Source organism: Sphaerodactylus townsendi, linkage group LG04, assembly GCF_021028975.2.
Source record: "Sphaerodactylus townsendi isolate TG3544 linkage group LG04, MPM_Stown_v2.3, whole genome shotgun sequence".
NCBI lineage: Eukaryota > Metazoa > Chordata > Lepidosauria > Squamata > Sphaerodactylidae > Sphaerodactylus > Sphaerodactylus townsendi.
In genome coordinates, this window is record NC_059428.1 from 151,987,952 (window position 1) to 152,008,347 (window position 20,396).

General features: G+C 48.2%; 2 protein-coding genes across 2 annotated transcripts; one reads left to right on the plus strand and one right to left on the minus strand.

Moving 5' to 3' along the window:
• Nucleotides 1-1,965: 1,965 nt before the first annotated feature.
• Nucleotides 1,966-10,381, plus strand: STUB1 (STIP1 homology and U-box containing protein 1). Its single transcript, XM_048495020.1, has 7 exons — nucleotides 1,966-2,414; nucleotides 6,500-6,698; nucleotides 7,100-7,265; nucleotides 8,183-8,273; nucleotides 8,745-8,801; nucleotides 8,907-9,023; nucleotides 9,556-10,381. The coding sequence occupies exons 1-7, from the start codon at nucleotides 2,184-2,186 to the stop codon at nucleotides 9,679-9,681; spliced, it is 987 nt and encodes a 328-aa protein (XP_048350977.1). The 5' UTR covers nucleotides 1,966-2,183; the 3' UTR covers nucleotides 9,682-10,381.
• Nucleotides 10,382-12,085: 1,704 nt separating this feature from the next.
• JMJD8 (jumonji domain containing 8) lies at nucleotides 12,086-20,111 on the minus strand (the record flags this gene model as incomplete). Its single annotated transcript, XM_048494172.1, has 8 exons — nucleotides 12,086-13,669; nucleotides 15,251-15,385; nucleotides 16,046-16,113; nucleotides 16,637-16,756; nucleotides 17,033-17,101; nucleotides 17,609-17,705; nucleotides 18,545-18,592; nucleotides 20,094-20,111. Coding segments are annotated over 8 exons (636 nt in total), but the record flags the coding sequence as incomplete, so codon positions are not given.
• Between the last annotated feature and the right edge of the window lie 285 nt (nucleotides 20,112-20,396).

The window sequence follows — 20,396 nt, forward strand, 5'->3', positions numbered from 1 at the left end:
CCAATGCTCAGAGACGCATTACTCTAAAATTGAGCACAAGGAAAATTGCCGAAGGGTTGTTTAGAGACTTCAGTGCAATATAACAGCATGTGTAAGAGAAACCCATGACAGTGTCAAAAATATTATATACCTTGGCCCCCAGTTTTTGAAGCCCTGGGCTTCAGCAAAGCAAGCTTATAGGTAAATCCAGCACTCCCTCCCGTTTCAATCTTCTTCCCACCCCTGGCTCACTGCCAATCCCAGAAGCAAACGTTTGAGAAACTGGATGTTTTGTTTATTTGTTTGGAACTCTTATTGAGCAGGGGAAGGCAAATGAGTGTTTGTCAAGAACATGTTATTCTTGCATGAGAGATGCATTCTGTGAGTACATGCACAGGCATATTTAGTGGGTCCTTTATCACTAACAGTGGAATCCCTTTGCAAAAGGCACATTGGAATATGTGGTTCCACGGGATATGTACATTTTATCAGCCCTCTGCCCATCCTGGCTGGTCTCGATTATGTCACCTGAACTGGCAGGCTTTGATACTGACCACTGTCAAACTCTTTTTCAGCTAAGCAACAAAATATTAAAGAGCACTGAATGTTTATATGCGGCCTTTGATTCTATGGATAAAAACAGACTTTGGGCAAAACAGGCTGGCACAAACATAAACACTATTTCTTCTTCGTGAACTTCATCCCAACAGCTATGTTAAATTGAGGGTTCATCATCAGAGGATATCCCAGTTGCTGGAGGTGCGTGTGTGTAGCCATATTATAATAAATACTTTATTTTGGTCAGTGACTAATAATAACAAATAATAGTGACAATTGAGTGTACATTGGTTTTATGTTGAAGACCTGGGTGCAAATTGTATACAACTTTCTAACAACTGATCTCTGCCTGAGATAACCGTTGAACAAAATACGCATCTACTTAGGGCCTCACACAGAGAAGGTCCCACAGATTTTCTTTCCCCAGTGCTGGATTTATCATGGACCATGGCACAATGTTGCAGCTGAACCAGGGCCATTAAAAAGGGGCCTCACAATAAATGAAAAGAAAATTAATTATAGTACTGAAACGATTCATAATATATTTTAATTCTGTAAGTTAAAATGACATGTACATTCCAGGCAAGAAAGCAATGGAATAACAGGTGTTTTGTTTCATACAAATGATGATGTTTATTCATTAGAACGTGTATTTTACTGCTTACCATGGTTTTTTATTCCGAATTACATATTCAGTATATGGGAGCATGGCAACCTTTTCAGTGCTTAGGGACTCCAAAAGTCTTAATCCGGCCCTGCATCCAACACATACTCTCACCTCAGGCTAAGCTCCCCAAACCGGCACCCCACAGAGGGATTAATCCCAGGCTAAGCCCCACAATCCCACCTCAGGCCCTCACCTCAGACTAGGCCCCACAATCCCACCTCAGGCCCTCACCTCAGACTAGATCCCACAATCCCACCTCAAGCCCTCACCTCAGACTAGGCCCCCCAATCTCACCTCAGGCCCTCACTAGGCCCCCCAATCCCACCTCAGTCCCTCACCTCAGACTAGGCCCCCCAATCCCACCTCAGTCCCTCACCTCAGACTAGGCCCCCCAATCCCACCTCAGGCCCTCACCTCAGACTAGGCCCCCCAATCCCACCTCAGGCCCTCACCTCAGACTAGGCCCCCCAATCCCACCTCAGGCCCTCACCTCAGACTAGGCCCCCCAATCCCACCTCAAGCCCTCACTAGGCCCCCCAATCCCACCTCAGTCCCTCACCTCAGACTAGGCCCCCCAATCCCACCTCAGGCCCTCACCTCAGACTAATACCTGCCCACTGGTTCTGAGGTACCCCAGACTAGGCACCACAACCCCGCCCCTGCGACCAACAGTCACCTTGGCATGAGCCCCGTTTTGCCCCGCCCCGCCCCGCCCCGCCCCGCCGCCAGCAGCCGCCCACCTCGCTCTTCCTCCGCCCCTTGGCAGGGCCGTCGCCGGGCGGCGCTTGCTCGGAGGCCCGCCCGGCCTTTCCTGCTCCTGCTCGGTCAGTCTGGTGCTTCTGCCGCTGCTGCCGTTGCTGCTTTGACGGGCGGCGGAGGCCGGAGCCGGGCTGTGGCGGTGCGGCGAGGCCGGGGCGATCGGGGCCCGCCGGGCTCCTCCTCCTCCGGCGGCTGCTCGGGCTGCTTCTGCCTGGGCGGCATGAAGGGCAAGGAGGAGAAGGAGAAGGAGGGCGGCCTCGGCGGCGGCGGCGGCGTTGCGGGGCTGACGGGGAGCGGCGTCGGGCCCGGCATGGGTCCGGGCAGCGGCGGAGGCCTGGTGGGAGGCAGCCCGGAGAAGAGCCGCAGCGCCCAGGAGTACAAGGAGCAGGGGAACCGGCTCTTTGTCGGCCGCAAGTACCCGGAGGCGGCCGTCTGCTACGGGAGGGCCATCGTGAGTCTGGGCAGGAGGGGATCTGGGCCTTTACGGGGAGGAAAGCAAGGGTGCCTCTGAGCATGGGCAGAGGACGGGGGCTGAGAGGGGAGCGAGCAGGCTGCTTCCCTGGAATAGGCGCGGGGGGCTTCTGACCATGGGCAGAAAGAGATCTGGCAACTGGGCTGAGATGGAGGGAGGCATAGGAAAGGGAGCGAGAGGGTCCCGGAGCATGTGCAGAGCTGAAGCTATATTCATTTCCCATCTGTGAACGTGTTTTAAAATCCGACCCTCCGATTGTGTATTATACGGTTATTCTGTGCAGTGTTTGTAATCGTTTGTAAGTTGCCCCCAAGCCTGGCTTTGGTCAGGGATAGGCGGGGGTGTAGCTATAATGAAATAGAAATAAACATCTGTCGTCTTTAGGGCTTTGATCAGGGATGGGCAGGATAGAAATATAATAAAATAAACAATAAAGAGCTGTCGTCTGTAGCAGCGTCGAACCGGGAGGAAAAAACACCTCTTGCTGTGATATGCCTCTGAAGATGCCAAGCATAGATGTGGGCAAAAGGTTAGGAGCCAAAAGTGGCAGATCGTGGCCACATGGTCCGGAAATCCCAGGACAGACAGACAGTCAAACCAGATGCTTGGTTCTCAGTAGGATGGGAGGGAAGGAAAAGAATCAGAGAGGCCCTGTTTTGGCCTCACCGCCCTGACAGAGTTGTTGTGGTGAGAGATATGGGACCAATGCAGGTTGGCCAGGAGCTCCTTGGAGGAAGGGAGGGAGAGAAGTAAACAGGAAAAAGGATGCCTTTGAGCATGGGCGGAGTGTGGCACTATCAGTGACCTATAGCTGACATCTACAGATTTTGCCAGAGAAGAAAGGACTTTTGCGGGCCTGCGTGACATACCTGCAGGGCTGCCCGGAGTCTATTTCACCAAAAGAGATCGCTCCCTAGATGGCGGACAATGAGGAGGAGAGGCGAGTTGGTTGGATGGTGGGGTCTATTGGCAGGACTGGCTGTAGCCATGTCTGAGGAGGGGGCAAAGAGGAAGATGGAAAAAGCATTATCAAGTTGGGATGGTAAATGGCCTGACGTTTAAGGGGGTGGGACCCCAGATTCTGCTATGTGCTTTCTTTCATTTAAGATGACATTTGTCATGTACTTTTCCTCCAAGGAAGGCAGCATACACAGTGCACCCCTTCTTCCGTCGATTCCTTACAGAGTTCTGTGAGGTCGAAGAGGCTGAGATAATTGTGCCTAGGCCAAGATCTCCCAATGAGTTTTGCATCTAGCGAACTTCTTGCTTAATTGGAAGATTTAGTTGGAAATCTCTGCTTTTTCCGGAAAAAAACTCAGCCCACAAAAGGCAAAATTTCCCCATAGTTCAAATGATTACTGTGCAATGGTATAAATCAGGGGTTAAAATAGTGGCCAGCACCCCCCATTAGCAGCGTAAAGCGATATCAAAGATGCAAAGAAGACTTCAACCTCAGAAAAAAAATTTATAAAGCGCCCAAGAAATGGCGTCAATTGACTAAATCAGGCTAGTTGCACCATTACAGTTCTGGAATCTGGTGGGTGATCGCCACAGAAGAAGAGTTTGGATTTATATCCCCTTTTCCCAGCAGGAGACTCAAAAGCGGGTTTATAATCTTCCTTGCCCTTCCCCTACAACAACAACAAACATCTCGTGAGGTGGGTGGGGCTGAGAGAGCTCCGAGAAGCTGTGACTAGCCCAAGGTCACCCAGCTGGCGTGTGTGGGAGTGTACAGGCTAATCTGAATTCCCCAGATAAGCCTCCACAGCTCAGGCGGCAGAGTGGAGAATCAAATCTGGTTCCTCCAGATTAGATACACGAGCCCTTAACCTCCTACGCCACTGCTGCTCCTTTGAGTATCCTTTGAGTATCCTCAAAGGAGGTCCTTTGAGTATTGATATTTTCTTGCCGCTATTAAATTGGGGCAAGAGGCACAGGCTTGTGTTTTATCCTCACAACAACCACGCCAGGTAAATAAGCTGTTCTCTGAATAAGGCTTTTTGGCCACATGCACACGTGTGAAGGGTGTCATTCACCCGGAGACACCTGAACTGTTAACATCTGAACACTGTTAATCTAGACTCGGCTGTCCAGACAGTATAGGATGTGACTCAACTCTGTGGGCATTGGAATTCGCCTGCTCAAATTATTCAGGAATTTACATGAGAGCCCCGCGCGCAGTGAGGGGACAAGCTCTACCTCACCGGTAGAGAACCTGTTTGGCGTGCCTAAGGTCCTGAGTTCAGTTCCTGCAGTTGCCAGTTAAAGGATCTTCAGCTGCAGGTGTCAGGCAAGACTGTTCTCTGCTTGTAGCCATGGACAGCCACTGTCAGTTGTATAGTGCTGAGCGGGATAGGCCAAAGGCAAAACTGGCCTTCATCCTGAGGTCTGAATTAAGTCCAAGCCTTAAAGAGGTGGCTGAAGGTTCCTCCCACTCAATCCAAAGTGTGTGTAAAGGACCGCATTTTCGTGACCTGGACAACCCCCTAGTCATAGAAGAAGAGTTTGGATGTACACCCCACCTTTCTCTCCTGTAAGGAGACTCAAGGTGGCTTACAAGCTCCTTTCCTGTCTTCTCTCCACAACAGACACCTTGTGAGGTGGGTGGGGCTGAGAGAGTTACGAAGAATTGTGACTAGCCCAAGGTCACCCAGCAGGAATGTAGGAGTGCAGAAACACATCTGGTTCACTAGATAAGCCTCTGCTACTTAGGTGGAAGAGTGGAGAATCAAACCCGGCTCTCCAGATTTAAATCCACCTGCTCTTAATCACTACACCATGCTGGGTAGGATGGGTAGTCTTGTAGCTAAGACGGACTCTGAAGTAAGCTGTCATCTGTGGAAGCTTATGCTGGAACGGAGTTAGTCTTTTAGTGGTGGCACAATATTCCAGTTCTCTTTTGTCATCAGATCAGTAGGCGAACAGGATGCTATGGGACCAATTCCCACCATCAGCCCCTACAATTGGCCATGTTGGCAGGGGCTGATGGGAATTGTAGTCCATAAGATCTGGAGTGCCAAAGGTTCGCCACCACGGCTCTAGACAATGCAACTGTCATTTCGGAGTCAAGACAGAAAAAGATCCTGGTTTGAATCTTCCGACTGCCACTATCTCCCTAAGCGGCCTTCCCTGTCATCGGTAGCCTAACTGGGCATATCAGACTAAGCTAAGAGCCCAGTCAGCCTAACCCACCAGCCAGGATTGGTTGTGGCGAGAATAACACAAAAAAGGGGCGGGGAGGAATCATGTTTGCCGCCCTGAGTTCCAGTGGTGCCGCAGAGACATCACATCAGTTTCTGGTTTTGACATTCTTCATTGGAGGGTGCCACCCATTTTTCCTCTTCCTTCACAGGTAGCTGAAGGTGTGACCTGAAACCAGCTCCACCCAATCTCTTCAAGTCTGCCTCGAGTTCAGCACAAGGACACAGACATGTAGCATTTATTAAGTTCAGGCTCTGAAACACATGCACACACCCATTTCTTTATATCCCACCTGATCAAGAGTGCTGGAGAATTTACTCCCTTGGGTGGTATTTTGTGTGATTTGGGGTTGATTTCACCTCGGGGCATCGTGGCTACCTGTAACCTCTGTCTTGATCATGTGGCCCCTTGAAAATTTACAATGCCTTCGGCTTCCCCAAACACATAATTTTCCCCACCTTCACAGACCTCCACCCTTCTGTTAAGCTTTGTAGCGTGACCACGTTTTTAGCTTTCCATGTTTCACTCGCCTCTGTGGCTGGCGTCTTCAGAGGCACATCAGAGGCACAACAGATGGGGGCAAAACATTAGGAACTAAAACCAACAGACCATGGCAACACAGCCCAGAAAACCCACAACTAAGCTACTGGAGCTTACCACATCATGTGGTATTGAGTTCCACCAGGGGACTTACCCATGACGTGAAGGAATGCTTCTCTTTGTCTTAAATCTGTTGCGGTTTCTACCGTGATGGTCCTTTTTGCTTCATCTTCGTAACTTGAAACTTGTTGGGACTGTATCCTGGACACCTCAAGGAACAGGTTGAGCTTCGGCCGGGTTGAACGCTTCCCTCTTTCTTTCAGAACCGGAACCCGTTAGTGGCTGTTTACTACACCAACCGTGCCTTATGCTACCTGAAGATGCAGCAACACGACAAGGCGCTGGCTGACTGTAAGCATGCGCTGGAGTTGGACAGCCAATCGGTGAAGGCCCACTTCTTCCTGGGGCAGTGCCAGATGGAGATGGAAAACTATGATGAGGCCATTGCAAACCTTCAGAGAGGTGAGGGTTGGAGGGCTTGGCAAGGCTGTGACCTGGGGCTTCCAGCATAGGGGGCGTCCACAGCTGAGCAAAAGCAACATTGCTTGGAAAAATTAAGGGATAGTAGTCAGAGTGTGGGACTAGTATTTTGGAAACCCATCTTCAAATTCCCCAAAAGTCATAGGCTTAGAGTGAATGGGTGGTTCATTGTGAAATGGTGAATTTACTGGCTGTGTGGGGATCTGAATGCAGAGCTCCTTGATCCTAGCCTGGATGAGTAGATACGAGGCATCAAACCCTGGGAGAGACCCCAGAGTTTGTTCTCTTGTGCGTAATACCCCTGATCTGATCCTTCAAACGTGGGGCATATCTAGGAGAATTTCCACCTCCTCTTCTGAGAGCAGGACCCGTGTCTTTTTCAGCGTATAACTTAGCCAAGGAGCAGCGCTTGAACTTTGGGGACGACATTCCCAGCGCACTGCGGATTGCCAAGAAGAAGCGCTGGAATAACATCGAAGAGAAACGGATTAATCAGGAAGATGAGTTACATTCCTATCTAACCAAACTCATCATGGCAGAGAAGGAGAGGTAAAACAGAGACCGATCGGCCAATCGTAGTGGGAAGCTCCAGTTTTTGAGGGTTTCAGATGTTATCTCTAATACCAATAGCCCTCATAGGTGATCCTAACATTGCCGTGGGGTGCTGAGGTGGGGGGGGGGGGGGCTTGGCAAAAATCGTCTAGGGGAGCTCCTAGCCAAGGCTGAGAGAAAGCAGGGACCTCCTGTTCTCATTGTGGTGGGTCCCCTTATTCTTTGACACTTTTTTCGGATGTTAAATGCCTGTGGCCTCAGGAGCACAAATTGTATGTCCTCTCAGAGGCCACAACCAGAACTCGTGGGAGTCCAGAAAAGCAACGCAAAGTGTGTCTAGTCAAAGTATGTCTTGTACTGGTCAGTGGGTTTCATTTCCAGGGAAATGTGGATAGGGCTCTCGGGGAGGTTAATGGGTTTCTAGACTGACCTGCTTCAGAGCAAAGCTCTGGGAGGGTGCAACTAAATGTTTAATAGCATACTAAAGAAAATCCCCTCGCTTAGAGAACGAGCAGATTGGACTGGTAGGCTTTGACCTTTCTCCCTGATACTTAATTTTCTGAATGCAGGGATGCTTGTTTGCTAGGGTCGAATGGGGGGAGCATTTGAATCCTGACCCCCTTTTTTATTCTGAAATGGTACAATCCAGAAACAGCTGTACTTAACCTCTGTGCAAGAAAACTTTTAAAGTTGGGACTCTGTAGGTCCACAGCAGCTGTTGAAATGCACCCCAAATCCTGATAGCTGGTGTTTCTCCAATTGTATGGTGACATTGGGTGAGGCCAGCCCACCTGTCTGCCCATCCCACCTTCTAACACAGTGGCTTGTGATCCCGATCCGCATCTCCCCAGGTGTACATTCTAACCTGCCAAATGATGTGCATTGCTGTTCTCACCCTTCCATTTCTCTTGCAGGGAGTTAGAAGAATGCCGGCAAGTACAGAAAGAGGAGAACACAGATGAAAACCGAAGCCGGGCACAGCTGGCAAACATCGAAACCAAACATGTGAGGGTCTTTCTCCATCTTGGTTCACTGGATTGAAGGTTTTATTCATTCTGGTACTTGGCAGCAGCTGACAGCTTCCTCCTCCCTTGGCTTCTTTGGCCAAGCTGTTACAAGATGCAGGCTCTTTGACCCACCAGCTGGGCTAAACAGTATTCCGATCGTGAACATTTTCACCAAAAACTGGTGGCAGTTACAACTATGAATCCCACACTGGTTCCATTTTCAATCCCTGTTTTGCTGCTCTGCTAGCGCCAGGAATGCTGCTTTGAAAGGGATTGTTTTTCCTCTTATTTTTCTGCCCTGGAAGACCCAAGTAGGTTCCTCCCTTCTATGTGGAGTCAATGGATGGTTTGGAAAAGAGATGTAGCCACACACTGCCTCTGTGACCATGGCCCAGATGAGCAGCCAGCGAGGATCATTTTATTGCATTGTCCCTTCCTGCTCAGGCTTCTGTTTCTCTCTCTCTTTCAGGAAAAGTATCTGGCAGACATGGATGAGCTGTTCTCCCAAGTGGACGAGAAGCGAAAGGTGAGAGAAAGCTGAGGTCAGCAAAGGGAGGGTTTGGGAGCAGAGGGCCCCAGTCTCCTTTCCCCCAGCAGCATTGCACTAAAGTCCTTTCTCCGTCTGGGGCAGAAACGGGACATCCCTGATTATCTGTGCGGGAAGATCAGCTTTGAACTGATGCGAGAACCTTGTATCACACCTAGTGGGATCACCTATGACAGGAAAGACATAGAAGAGCACCTCCAGGTAAGGGGATTTCTTGGTAGAATGGGTGCACACACATGGAAAAGAGATTCCACCTAAACATCAGGAAGAACTTCCTGACAGTCAGGGCTGTTCAACAGTGGAATGCACTACCTTGGAGTGTGGTGGAGTCTCCTTCTTTGGAGGCTTTTAAACAGAGGCTGGATGGCCATCTGTCAGGAGTGTTTTGATTATGTGTTCCTGCATGGCAGGGGGTTGGACTTGATGGCCCTTGGGGTCTCTTCCAACTCTAGGATTCTATGATTTCTACGTACTGGTGTTGGGTTTGGAAAAGGTAGAGCCACCTGTAAACACACAACTGATGAGGCTGCAGGTGGAGCCTGGCATTTGCTGTGATTCCACAAAAGTATGGAGTCATCCACGAAACTAGATCTCCAAAGCCTCTCGAGTTTCTTGCCTTTGGGGAACTGGGGAGATACATGGCAGTGCCATGACACTCGCTTGACACTGGCTGTTTCTCAGGCAGAATTTTGTCACCCATCTGATTGGCCTCCTCCCTCTTTTTCTTTTTTAGCGCGTCGGCCACTTTGACCCCGTGACCCGGAGCCCTTTAACCCAAGACCAGCTGATCCCAAATCTTGCCATGAAGGAGGTGATAGATGCATTCATATCAGAAAACGGCTGGGTAGAAGAGTACTGACATCACGAGGGGAGAGGCCGGGCCCGCCTGCCCGCCCCCTCGCAGCAGCCCCAGCCGTGACAGCGAAGGCATGTTGCGGACTGCTCTCTGAGCTAGCTGGGCCGGCAAAATGCCTTACTCACTATCTGTTCTGCTGTTTGTCTCTCGTTCCTTTCCCCCGTTTTGAGACCAGAGCTGCATTGCCTTTGTTAGATTAGAGCATTGGCTCCGTGGAGGGCAAGGGTCATACAATGGGCTTGTTCGCTCCGCTTCCAGCCAGCTTTCCAACAGGGTGAGCACAAGCAAGGCCCCCAGTTTGGCCTTCAGAAAGGTAAGGAAACCCAGCCCCTTAGGGGACATGCCCCAAGAGGGTCTCTCCAGCAGCTGCTTTTGCCGAGGGCCCTGAGGAGCTCTCTGAAGTCTGGGACTCCTTCGGAAGCGGTCTTGGCATCTCAGAACGCTCAGGAGGAAAGTGCTTCTGGCGGTCTGGCGAACATCTGTTTCCTCCTCAAACTGCTGCCACAGGCCCATCTCCCGCAAGTGAAAAACTCGCGCAAACAGGCCGCGCGCTTTCCCTCGCCCTCTCCCTCGCTTGCTTCGAGCTGTCATTTCTTGCCTCCTCTCTGTCTGTACAAAGTTTTGCATTTCCAAATTACATCTCCTGTCTGTCTGGAATAGCTGTTGTAATCTTTGTAAATAAATAGTCTCTTGTTTCAGGGGAGGAATATTGAGTAATTATTATATCAACAGTGACTGGAATTGGGGCTTGTGCTAGGGAGGCAGTCCACCTGTCCAGGGGCAGGAGAGCGGAAGGCAAATTTGTCCGACTCCTTAGCCGTTTCCACAGAAGTCCGCTCAATGACGCCACCTTGTCTGAATTAAAACTAACCTCCCTCCCAGAATAATGCCAGTATTTCTGGGAGTGTTGTGGAGAATTGAGAAGATTCTTGGGGGAAAAAACATTTTTTGAAGGAGGAAATGGCAGGCCCCACTGCTTAGCTTCTGTGAGCTACCTGCAGTGTTATCCATACTGGCAAATACCATTAAAAATAAGGGCTGTTTCATAGCTCCGGGGGCTTATGTTAGAGGAGGTGGGGAGTCTTTCCCCAGTTTCTGCTGGAGGAGCCTCCTTTGCAAATAGAGTAGAAGAAGAAGAGTTTGGATTTATATCCCTCCTTCCTCTCCTGTAAGGAGACTCAAGGTGGCTTACAAGCTCCTTTCCCTTCCTCCCCCCTCCCTCCACAACAAACACCCTGTGAGGTGGGTGAAGCTGAAAGAGCTCCGAAGAACCGTGACTAGCCCAAGGTCACCCAGCAATGCAGGAGTGTGGAAACACATTTGGTTCACCAGATAAGCCTCTGCCACTCAGAGTGCGGAATCGAACCCGGTTCTCCAGATTAGAATCCACCTGCTCTTAACCACTACACCACACTGGCTCTCAAATAAAATCCAGACTCTTTAGGACACTCAGCCCTTCACTATCCCAGGCCAGGCCTTTTGTTCCACCGGGCATTACATTTTTCCTTTCAAAAGCAGGGAGGGAGGTCATCACACAAGACGATGAGCAGCCTGCCATGGCTGAGGTTTGCACTGCCTCAGCTTCATTGTAATTGGCTACCCTCAAATTCCAAACTTCAGAGCGACAATTGCAATTCAGCTACAATATGAGACTCTGTTATAGGACTCATTGCTGGATTAGGTTGTCCACATTGCGGGAGCTGTGGTTTTGCACATGAGAGAAAACTTTCTCCGAGGCTGCATAGAAAAGCCCCATCTGCCTTGAGAAAAAACATGTTTTCAGAGGACTGGAAACCTAGCTGGCTAAAGTTTACTTGAGGAGGAGGGGGTGGTGGTTTCTGGGTTGAAACTTTTCAAACCAGGATGAACACTCAGGAAACATTTTGTACTATATTCTATACGGCTGCCAAATGACACAGAAAGGCTATATCTGTTTTAAGCCCCACCTTTGTCCCTTTTTAAAAAAGAAATTGAATCAGGAATGGTATCTTTTAACTGCCTGTGGCTCATGTCTCCCTTGCAAGGAAGCACCATTTCTGTATAGTTTGGGACTTTTTGGTACAAACAGCTCTCTCATAATGATAAAGGTAACAAAGATGTAGGTAATGTCTGAATAAACAAAAATATTATATGTTAATACAAACAGCTCTCTAAAAATTGCTCTGGCAGCCAGTGCTATTGTTCGATGGACCCCTTGCCTGTCCCAAGTGGATATTTTAAAGAATAATTCATATTTATATTAACGTGTAGAGTGTTCAAAGTGCTTCAAACAACCACAGCGGCCTGCCTTACATGACTGTTCGGTTCTCACCAAAGTGTGGATTGTGGCTTACCCAAAAGCCACCTCCTAAGTTTGTGGCAGCAATTTTGAATGGACAACGTCGAGGATCACAGATCACTTTCTGAGTCACGGTGTTACAGCATCTCCATTTAATAATAAATAAGACAGGACTTCTCCCTCTGCCCCCATCCCTAGTGCATATTTTTGGGAGATGGTGCTGGGAATAAAATCCATGAACAGTTCAAATGCAAAGTTAGCATTTCCTTCATTGCTGGTACTATCATCAGCTGGTCCTACTACACTTTGGGGTGAGGGGCTTTGGACGTAGGCTGTCGGGTCAACGCAAAATTTAAAAGTGCTCCCCCACCTGGGCCTGACTCATAAGGTCCCACTTCTTGAATCAAGCTTTGTAAAATCTTAAACGGGCATTTCTAATCGCTGCCCTATTTCAAAACCTGGGGAAATGGACGGATTGCTACTAAATGCCTTTGGCCTAATATAGTTCCTTTTTTAAATGACTCTTCCTGTTTTCAGAATTGTTGGTTTTCTGACCATATTTTTAAAAGTACAGAGACCGACCTCTGTATGACCACAGTTAAGACACCTAAAGGGGTTTTTGAAGAGTAGGGTAATGATTTCTGCTAGCAGCAGCCCTGTAAACCTCCCAAATTGTAGTTTGAGGGGCGGGGGCAGTGTCTCTCAGGAATAGAATAGCGAGGGGGTCTGTAATGCGAGAAAGAGATGCAAACGGTTGTCCCTTTTTAAGAAAACATGTGCCCTGAAATTTTGAGAATGGGCTTGGATTGAGTCCCTTATTTTTTGGAGAAGGAAGAGTTTGGCGTAATCTCAGTTCCTGCTTTTGAAACTGGGAGAAGTGTTTAGAAATCCGTTCTTCAGCCTCTCTTATGTAGGAGACCAGCGTGAATAAGCAGGACAGTTTGAACCTCAGACCAGCACCAAAAATTTCACTCTGGGAATTTGTTCCTCCCCTGGCTGTTCTTTATAAAATGTGGAGACACCGTTATTGGGCCTTGTGGTGATACTTAATGGGAAGCAACGCTTAGCCAATTAAGGAAATTGGTGGTTGTGGGTTTTCCGGGCTGTGTGGCCGTGGTCTGGTATCAGCCAGGAAAACCCACAACAACAGTTGAATCCGGCTGTGAAAGCCTTCAACAATAAATTCAGGAAGTGCCCATCACTTGGACTGGGTCTGAGGGCTCCTGGAAAGTCAGTGCCCACTGGGCAGGGTCCTTTGTGTGGTCTACCTTTTGGTTACCAGCACTGTGTTTTTAACTGATAAACACAAATGTACTTACATGAGGGCTTGACTGTCAAGGGATAATGAACTTACACTGAAGGCCACTCTGGATTCCATTTTGGTTACGAGCACTTGTGCTGGATCAGGTCAAGGACCATCTAGCATTTCCACAGGCCCTAGTTGGTCCACTGGAAACTGGCCAAATACCCACCCATTGATCACAGTTTTCCTTCTCACACCGGAGCCATACACAATGCCACACGAGAGAGTCCAGTAGCATCACCAGGGCTGTCCATGTGTACCAAAAAGAGAAATCAAGTGTCTTCCTTCAGCTGCCGGAGTAACTAGTGGTGTCCAGAAGAGGGGACACCCTAACCTAGGAATGTGGAGATGAAAACGCTGGTGTCCAAGTTGAGGGTGGCATGCCACCAGCGGTCTGGGAAGAATAGGACCTGCAGAGGGAAGAAGGTTGAAGGAAGGTGATTGGAGAAGGTGGGGTATGTTGGTTTTTACCTGTTACCTATCTGAGACCCGAGAGAGCTGCAAGTCATTCAGAAAAAAACAGCATTGAGCTAGATAGGACAATGCAGCAAGCAGCAGCTTTATACACTGGGGTCAAAACAAGGGGCGGTGTAGTGGTTAAGAAGAGCAAGGTGCACTCTAATCTGGAGAACCAGGTTTGATTCCCCGCTCTGCCGCTTGAGCTGTGGAGGCTTATCTGGTGAACCAGATTAACCTGTGCAGTCCAACACATGCCAGCTGGGTGACCTTGGGCTAGTCACAGTTCTTCGGAGCTCTCTCAACCCCATCTACCTCCCAGGGTGTTTGTTGGGAGGCAGGGGGAGGGAAAGGAGATTGTAAGTCTCCTTGAGTCTCCTTGAAAAGGGCGGGGGGTATAAATCCAAACTTCTCCTCCTCTTCTTTTTGAGTATAATTTTGAATCAAATTCAAAAATTGAAGCACTTGCCAAAGAAGTTCTATTCCATTCCTTCTCTAGCTTGCTAAGCTAAAATGCCATGTATGGCAATGCTGCAGGGTTTGTTTTTTTCAAGCCAATTTTTTGGTGGTTGCAAGAACTAGAACCATGCTGCTGAAACAAACCAGTAAACCAAACATGTTGCTGGGATGTCTGAGATGCTGAATTTTGCAAGGAAACCAAAGGGCATCTTAGCTCCCCAGGCAAGCAACCAGCTGCAGAAACACTTGAAAAAACATAGACCCCTTGCAAACAGTCTCTGTGGAACCTCTCCTCTATAGAGGAGATAACCAGGAAGGGAAGCATGGAATGGGTTTAAAGTGATTTACAAGAAGATACAACCAATACAGAATGAGTGTAATCCTTGGGGTTTAGAAGGAAAAGTGCTCTCTTAAGCACACCATCTCTCAAGCACGGGGACAATGTAGATCCTAAAACACTGATGTGATTTGATTCTGATGACTGAAGAAGAAGAGAAGGAGGAGGAGTTTCGATTTATACCCCACCTTTCTCTTCTGTAATGAGACTCAAAGGGACTTACAAGCTCGTTCCCCTTCCTCTCCCCACAACAGACACCTTGTGAAGTAGGTGAGGCTGAAAGATTTCGGAAAGGACTGTGACTAGCCCAAGGTCACCCAGCAGGAATGCAGGAGTGTGGAAACACATCTGGTTCAACAGATAAGAGTCCACTGTTCATGTGGAGGAGTGGGGAATCAAACCCAGTTGTCCAGGTTAGAGTCCACCTGCTCTTAACCACTACACCACTTTGACAGTACCAGACAAAGCTCATGAACAGTCATTAAGGGCAGTCCTATATTTTAACACATAGTTTCATTAGTATGTTTCTCTCAGGGCTCAGGGAATTATAATTCCTGACAGCATGGCCAATTGGCCATGCTGGTAGGGGCTGATGGGAATTGTAGTTCCTGAACATCTGGAGAGCCGCAGGTTCCCTACCCCTGGTCTAGCATCAAACATGAAGGCAGAAGTAGGTTGCTGAATGCTTTAAAATTCTTAAAAATATATGCTTCTGTTGTTTGACAACAGCCACAGTTACCTCTCCAGGGTGAATGGTGCATTCAATTGGCCTCTCCCAGGGTGGCAGAAAAGGGTAGGTGTCCAGCAGCCAAGACAGAGTAGTCTTGTTGGGGTGGAACTCTGGTGTTTTCTCCGGGGGATACAGAAACCAGTGCTGCCGAGGGAGTGCAGAGATGGAAGGAATCATAAATCTCCTAAGACCCAGGCAGGAGCACTTGCCCCCCAGCCCCAGGATACTATCTAAACCACAATGAGACATCACCCACAAGACTAAACCAGTCCAGAAGTCTCAAACAAGAGATGCAGCCAAGCCACAGGAGCAGCAAACTGATCTACCCAGGACTGTTCAGCAATCTAGATACAAAGACAGCCCCAAATCTGACCAAAGAAGAAAAAGAGGAGTTTGGATTTATACCCCACCTTTCTCTCCTGTAAGGAGACTCAAGACGGCTTACAAGCTCCTTTCCCTTCCTCTCTCCTCAACAGACACCTTGTGAGGTAGGTGGGGCTGAGAGAATCCAGAGAGAACTGTGACTAGCCCAAGGTCACCCAGCCTCTGCCAGTCAGGTGGAGGAGTAGCGAATCAAACCCGGTTCTCCAGATTAGAATTCGCCTGCTCTTAACCACCACACCATGCTGGCTCTTAACCACTACACCACCACAGGAAAGCCCTAATCAGCCCTCCCAAGAGAAATTATCCTGTAATAACTAAGGATGCTGAAAACGGCACCCTTCGAATCACAGCTGCAATTTTGGAAAAACAACAGGTTGGCCACTTCTGTGAGAACCAGGCTCCCGTCTCCATCTAAAGTACCTTTTGACCAAAGATCACCTCGGAGTATCCCGGACCATGCCAATGAAAAGGCACACCAGAGCCAGACCCTGTAAAAGATGAAGAGGAGATGAAATGAGAAATTCCACGGAATCGTCACTTCAGTCCGCTGCAAAAATAAGGGGTGAAAAGAATGATATCCTAAAGATTTAACAGATTTATCAAAACTTTTTTGGGGGGTTAAATTTTTCCTTTTGTCAGATGCACAAAATGAATTCTTAGTCAATAGATTAAGCAATGGGTGGGAGGAGTGGAGCTGTATATCTTGGGAAACTGAGGCCCCTTCCGCACTTGCAGAATAATGCACTTTCAATCCACTTTCACAATTGTTTGAAAGTGGATTTTGCTATTCTGCACAGCTTCAAAGTGCATTCAAAGTGGATTGAAAGTGCATTGTTCTGGAAGGGGCCTGAGTGCCAAAATTAATCTTCTCAAAAGATCTGGAAGCTGTCTTTCAATGAAAAGGTTTAACTATCAATTGAGTCTGATTATTGCATGGATCAGAGACAAGACACCCAAAAAGACACCCTCAGCGTCCCTGCCCTCCCACTCCCTTGATACACTGGAACTCACCAGCAATCCCAAAACTGTACGCTCCGATAGTGCCTGGAAGCTGGAACGGAGGGGGCCGGTACTTCTGGAAGAGAGGACCCCACTCAGTGAAGTTATTGTCCCCAAAGAAGTACAGTGTTTCTGTGGAGAATGAGACGACATTAACCCTTTTGTAGGTGTTCTTTGCCACCTTAAAGATCAACAAATGAGATCCAATCAGATGTTGGGTTTAAAGTGTAAGAGCAGAACTTGGGAGACTCCAGTTCAAATGCCTGCACTACCAAGAGAGCTCACTGGGAGGCCTACCTCACAGGGTTGAGGTGAGGACAAAACAGGACAATGGAGAATGCTCTTCACCACTACACCACACTGGCTCTAGAAACAGCATCATTTGAGAAGAAGGAATGGCCAACTCACCACTCCCCAGAGAAGCTGTGTCCTGAGGTTCCAGCAATTGCTCCACATAATCCTGGAAGCGCAGGTCAACTGGAATGGGAACAGGGAGTGCTCAGCGAACACAGCAGCCGCTGAATCTCCCCCAAAGGCCGAGAGGCACTCTCAGTGACCCTTTTTTATCTTTGGAATCACTGGATTTCTCAGCCACTGTAAAGAATATTGTCTACAGTTGTTCCACAGGCTGTAGTTCCAGGTGCTTATTTTCCTAATTCCTGGGAGAGTTGAAATTGACCAGGCCAGATTACAAGGGGCTTGTAGTCCCGTCAATTTCACTCTTCGGGGAAATAAAATAAATTATGTTCTTTATATAAATGTTCTTTATAGTAAATCCCAGAAGTGCTCATCCTTTCATTCACTTGGGGGCAAATGTCTTTGCAGACTACTTGCCCCCTCCCAATCTCGTTGCCACCAGGAAAAGGACTGTCATGACCCCCCAAATGGCGTTCAACAGAACCCTGGTCTCTAAACATAGAGCCGCCACATCAATTGACAGACCCTGGCTGAACTTGCCTATCACTGCTAAATCCCTGCCCTCACCTTTGCGATAGGAATGGGTGTTGGCGGTGCTCAGGCGAACCAGCCGATCTCCGAACGTGGCCAACAGGTTCTCCTTAGTGCAATAAGTCTGAAATTCCTGCAAGCACAGAAGGAGATACAGGAATAGAATAAAGATTGGAAGAAAATGACCTCCAACTGTCAAATCCTGGGGGCTGCCAATAGCCAGGGAGGGAAGGCTTGGGGCTCCATGTAAGTTTCAGAGGGAAATCTGACTGCTTGCTGTTGGGACACAGGATACTACATTTGACTTCTCATCTGGCTTAGCAATAGCTTCGCAGCTACTTCTGGAGAGGAAGTGCTCTGAAAGAGGTTTAGTCTACTTATATCCCATCTAGGTACATACTCTTGGCACAGGTTGTAGAATAGTGGGTAGTCACCAAGTAATGGTGGGTAGTCACCAAATACTGATGGTTAAAAGACAGATTGGAAAGTTTTCTATTTTTTATTAAAGAAGTGTGGTGTTTTTTTTTAAAGTTTCCTTTCTTGGGTCACCTGCAGATCCAATAACATCCTCAAAGACAGTGACACCCACACATCAAAGCTGGATCTCAGTGGGCGTCGCAGGTGGAAGATCCCTGGTTTGGATTGTGCCACTTCAAGTAGCAGATGCCGGGAAAGCCCTTTCCCCGCCCAAGACCTTGGAAAACTTCTGCTGGCTGGAACATACTAGATCAGGGATGGCCAACCTATGGTGCTCCAGATGTTCATGGACTACAATTCCCATCAGCCCCTGCAAGCATGGTCAATTGGTTCATGGGCATCTGGAGAACCATAGGTTGGCCACCCCATACAAGATAGACCAATGGTGTGCCTCGATACAAGGGAGTTTCATATGTCCATACCAAACCACCAGGTTGCTCACCCCTGCCGGTCCCAGCCTCATTTAACCTAAAACGACAGTATTGGGATACTTACCGTATTGTCGGTTATTCCTTGGAGAATAACTGGTCTGGAGAAGGCATACCTGGGAATTTAAGAAGAAATCCACAGTGCTATATAATACATGACAACAGTGAATTCCTAACTTGTGCTCCTTCGCAGCGCTCAGCCCTCCTGTCCTCTAGAGGGCATGTGTACACTGCCACTTTCAGGTAGAGGCATGAGTGCTAACCAGGTGGGGGTACACGTGGGGACACCTACAGAGCATTGTTTTTAATCCAAACCTTCATCCAAAGAGCTCAGGGTGACATTTACTGGCATCTCCCTGCCTAACTTACCACACAAAAGTACTTGTGAGGACAACATGCAGAACCAGATGCACTACCTTAAGCGCCTTGAAAGAAGAAGAAGAAGAAGAAGAAGAAGAAGAAGAAGAAGAAGAAGAAGAAGAGTTGGATTTATATCCCCCCTTTCTCTCCTGCAATGAGACTCAAACTCCTTTCCCTTCCCCCCTCACAACAAGCACCCGTGAGGTAGGTGGGGCTGAGAGAGCTCCAAAGAACTGTGACTAGCCCAAGGTCACCCAGGTGGCGTGTGTGGGAGTGCACAAGCTAATCTGAATTCCCCAGATAAGCCTCCACAGCTCAGGTGGCAGAGCGGGGAATCAAACCCAGTTCCTCCAGATTTGGGCGTCTTAATTGATAGTTCCATGGGAATGTCAACTCAATGTATGGCAGCTGTGAAAAAGGCAAACTTCCATGCTAGGAAAGGATAGGATAAGGAAAAAGGAATAAAACTGCAAAGCTAGTCAGAACTCTGCAAAGACATTAGTCCTCACACTTATAAAGCACTGTGTGGGTGCACACACTCTGGAGAGTACTGTGTTCAAGGCCCCACAATTAAGCATCCTCAAAAAGACATCAAGAGATAGGAAAAAGCAGAGAAGGGCAACGAGGATGATTGAGGGACTGGAGCAACCTTCCTTATGAGGAAAGGCTGCATTTCTGGGGACATCAATTTAGTTTGGAGAGGAGACGCCCTTGAGCAGGGCAGATGATGTGAAGCACACATAAAATTATGCATGGGGTAGATAAATGCTGACAGAGGAAATTTTCTCTCTCTTTCTCACAGATACTAGAACCAGGGGCATTCAGTGAAAAATGCTGTGGAAGAATTAGAACTAATACCCCAAGGAGGAAAGCACTTCTTCAATAAAAAAAGGGGGATTGGTACTTGGAATATGCTGCCACAGGAGGTGGTGATGGGCTACATTAAGCACTAACTCTGATAGCTTCTTGCAAGGGCTTGACAGATTTTATGGAGGAGAAGTCAATTTCTTTATGGCTACAAAAATCTTGATACTCTTTGATTTGGATTACAAGATCCTTGTATAATAGCAAGGGGCAACTGTCTAAATGGAGAGACGGTTAACAGTCCCCATGATTCTTACCCAATAAGCATACTCGGCCCCAGCTGATAAATAACAGATACACAGGACAAGATGGACTCTGAGTTCGATAAGTCGGCTTGTTCTGGAAGTGGTTCTATTAGAGTACACCTCTAGGGCAACCTTCCCAACTTAAACCTGGTCAATGAACTCTGGGCATTATAGGTGATGCACTGTGGGCGCATCTCTCTTTCCTTCCACTGAGCACATGCAAGAGTAAGTGCATTTCTACTTCCAGTATAGCTGGAGGTGCTTGCCAGGGCAGAGATGTGGAGAGCACATATTGGTGATACAACAAGCTTTACCCTCATAGATTAAAAATCCAGTGTGTGTGGAGGTCAAACATACCCCAAAAGCAGTAACCTAAAACAGGGAAGGAAAACACATCTGAAATACAGCCTGGTGAACTTTGGTTTGTTTTTGGTAGTCATGAAGCTTTGA

What these genes read in the sequence shown, in the direction of transcription:
- STUB1 (XM_048495020.1), top strand. Translation starts at nt 2,184, where the DNA reads ATGAAGGGCAAGGAGGAGAAGGAGAAGGAGGGCGGCCTCGGCGGCGGC. An exon ending in CATTGCAAACCTTCAGAGAG is followed by an intron (nt 6,699 to 7,099) that starts GTGAGGGTTGGA and finishes TGTCTTTTTCAG; the next exon opens with CGTATAACTTAGCCAAGGAG. An exon ending in ATCATGGCAGAGAAGGAGAG is followed by an intron (nt 7,266 to 8,182) that starts GTAAAACAGAGA and finishes TTTCTCTTGCAG; the next exon opens with GGAGTTAGAAGAATGCCGGC.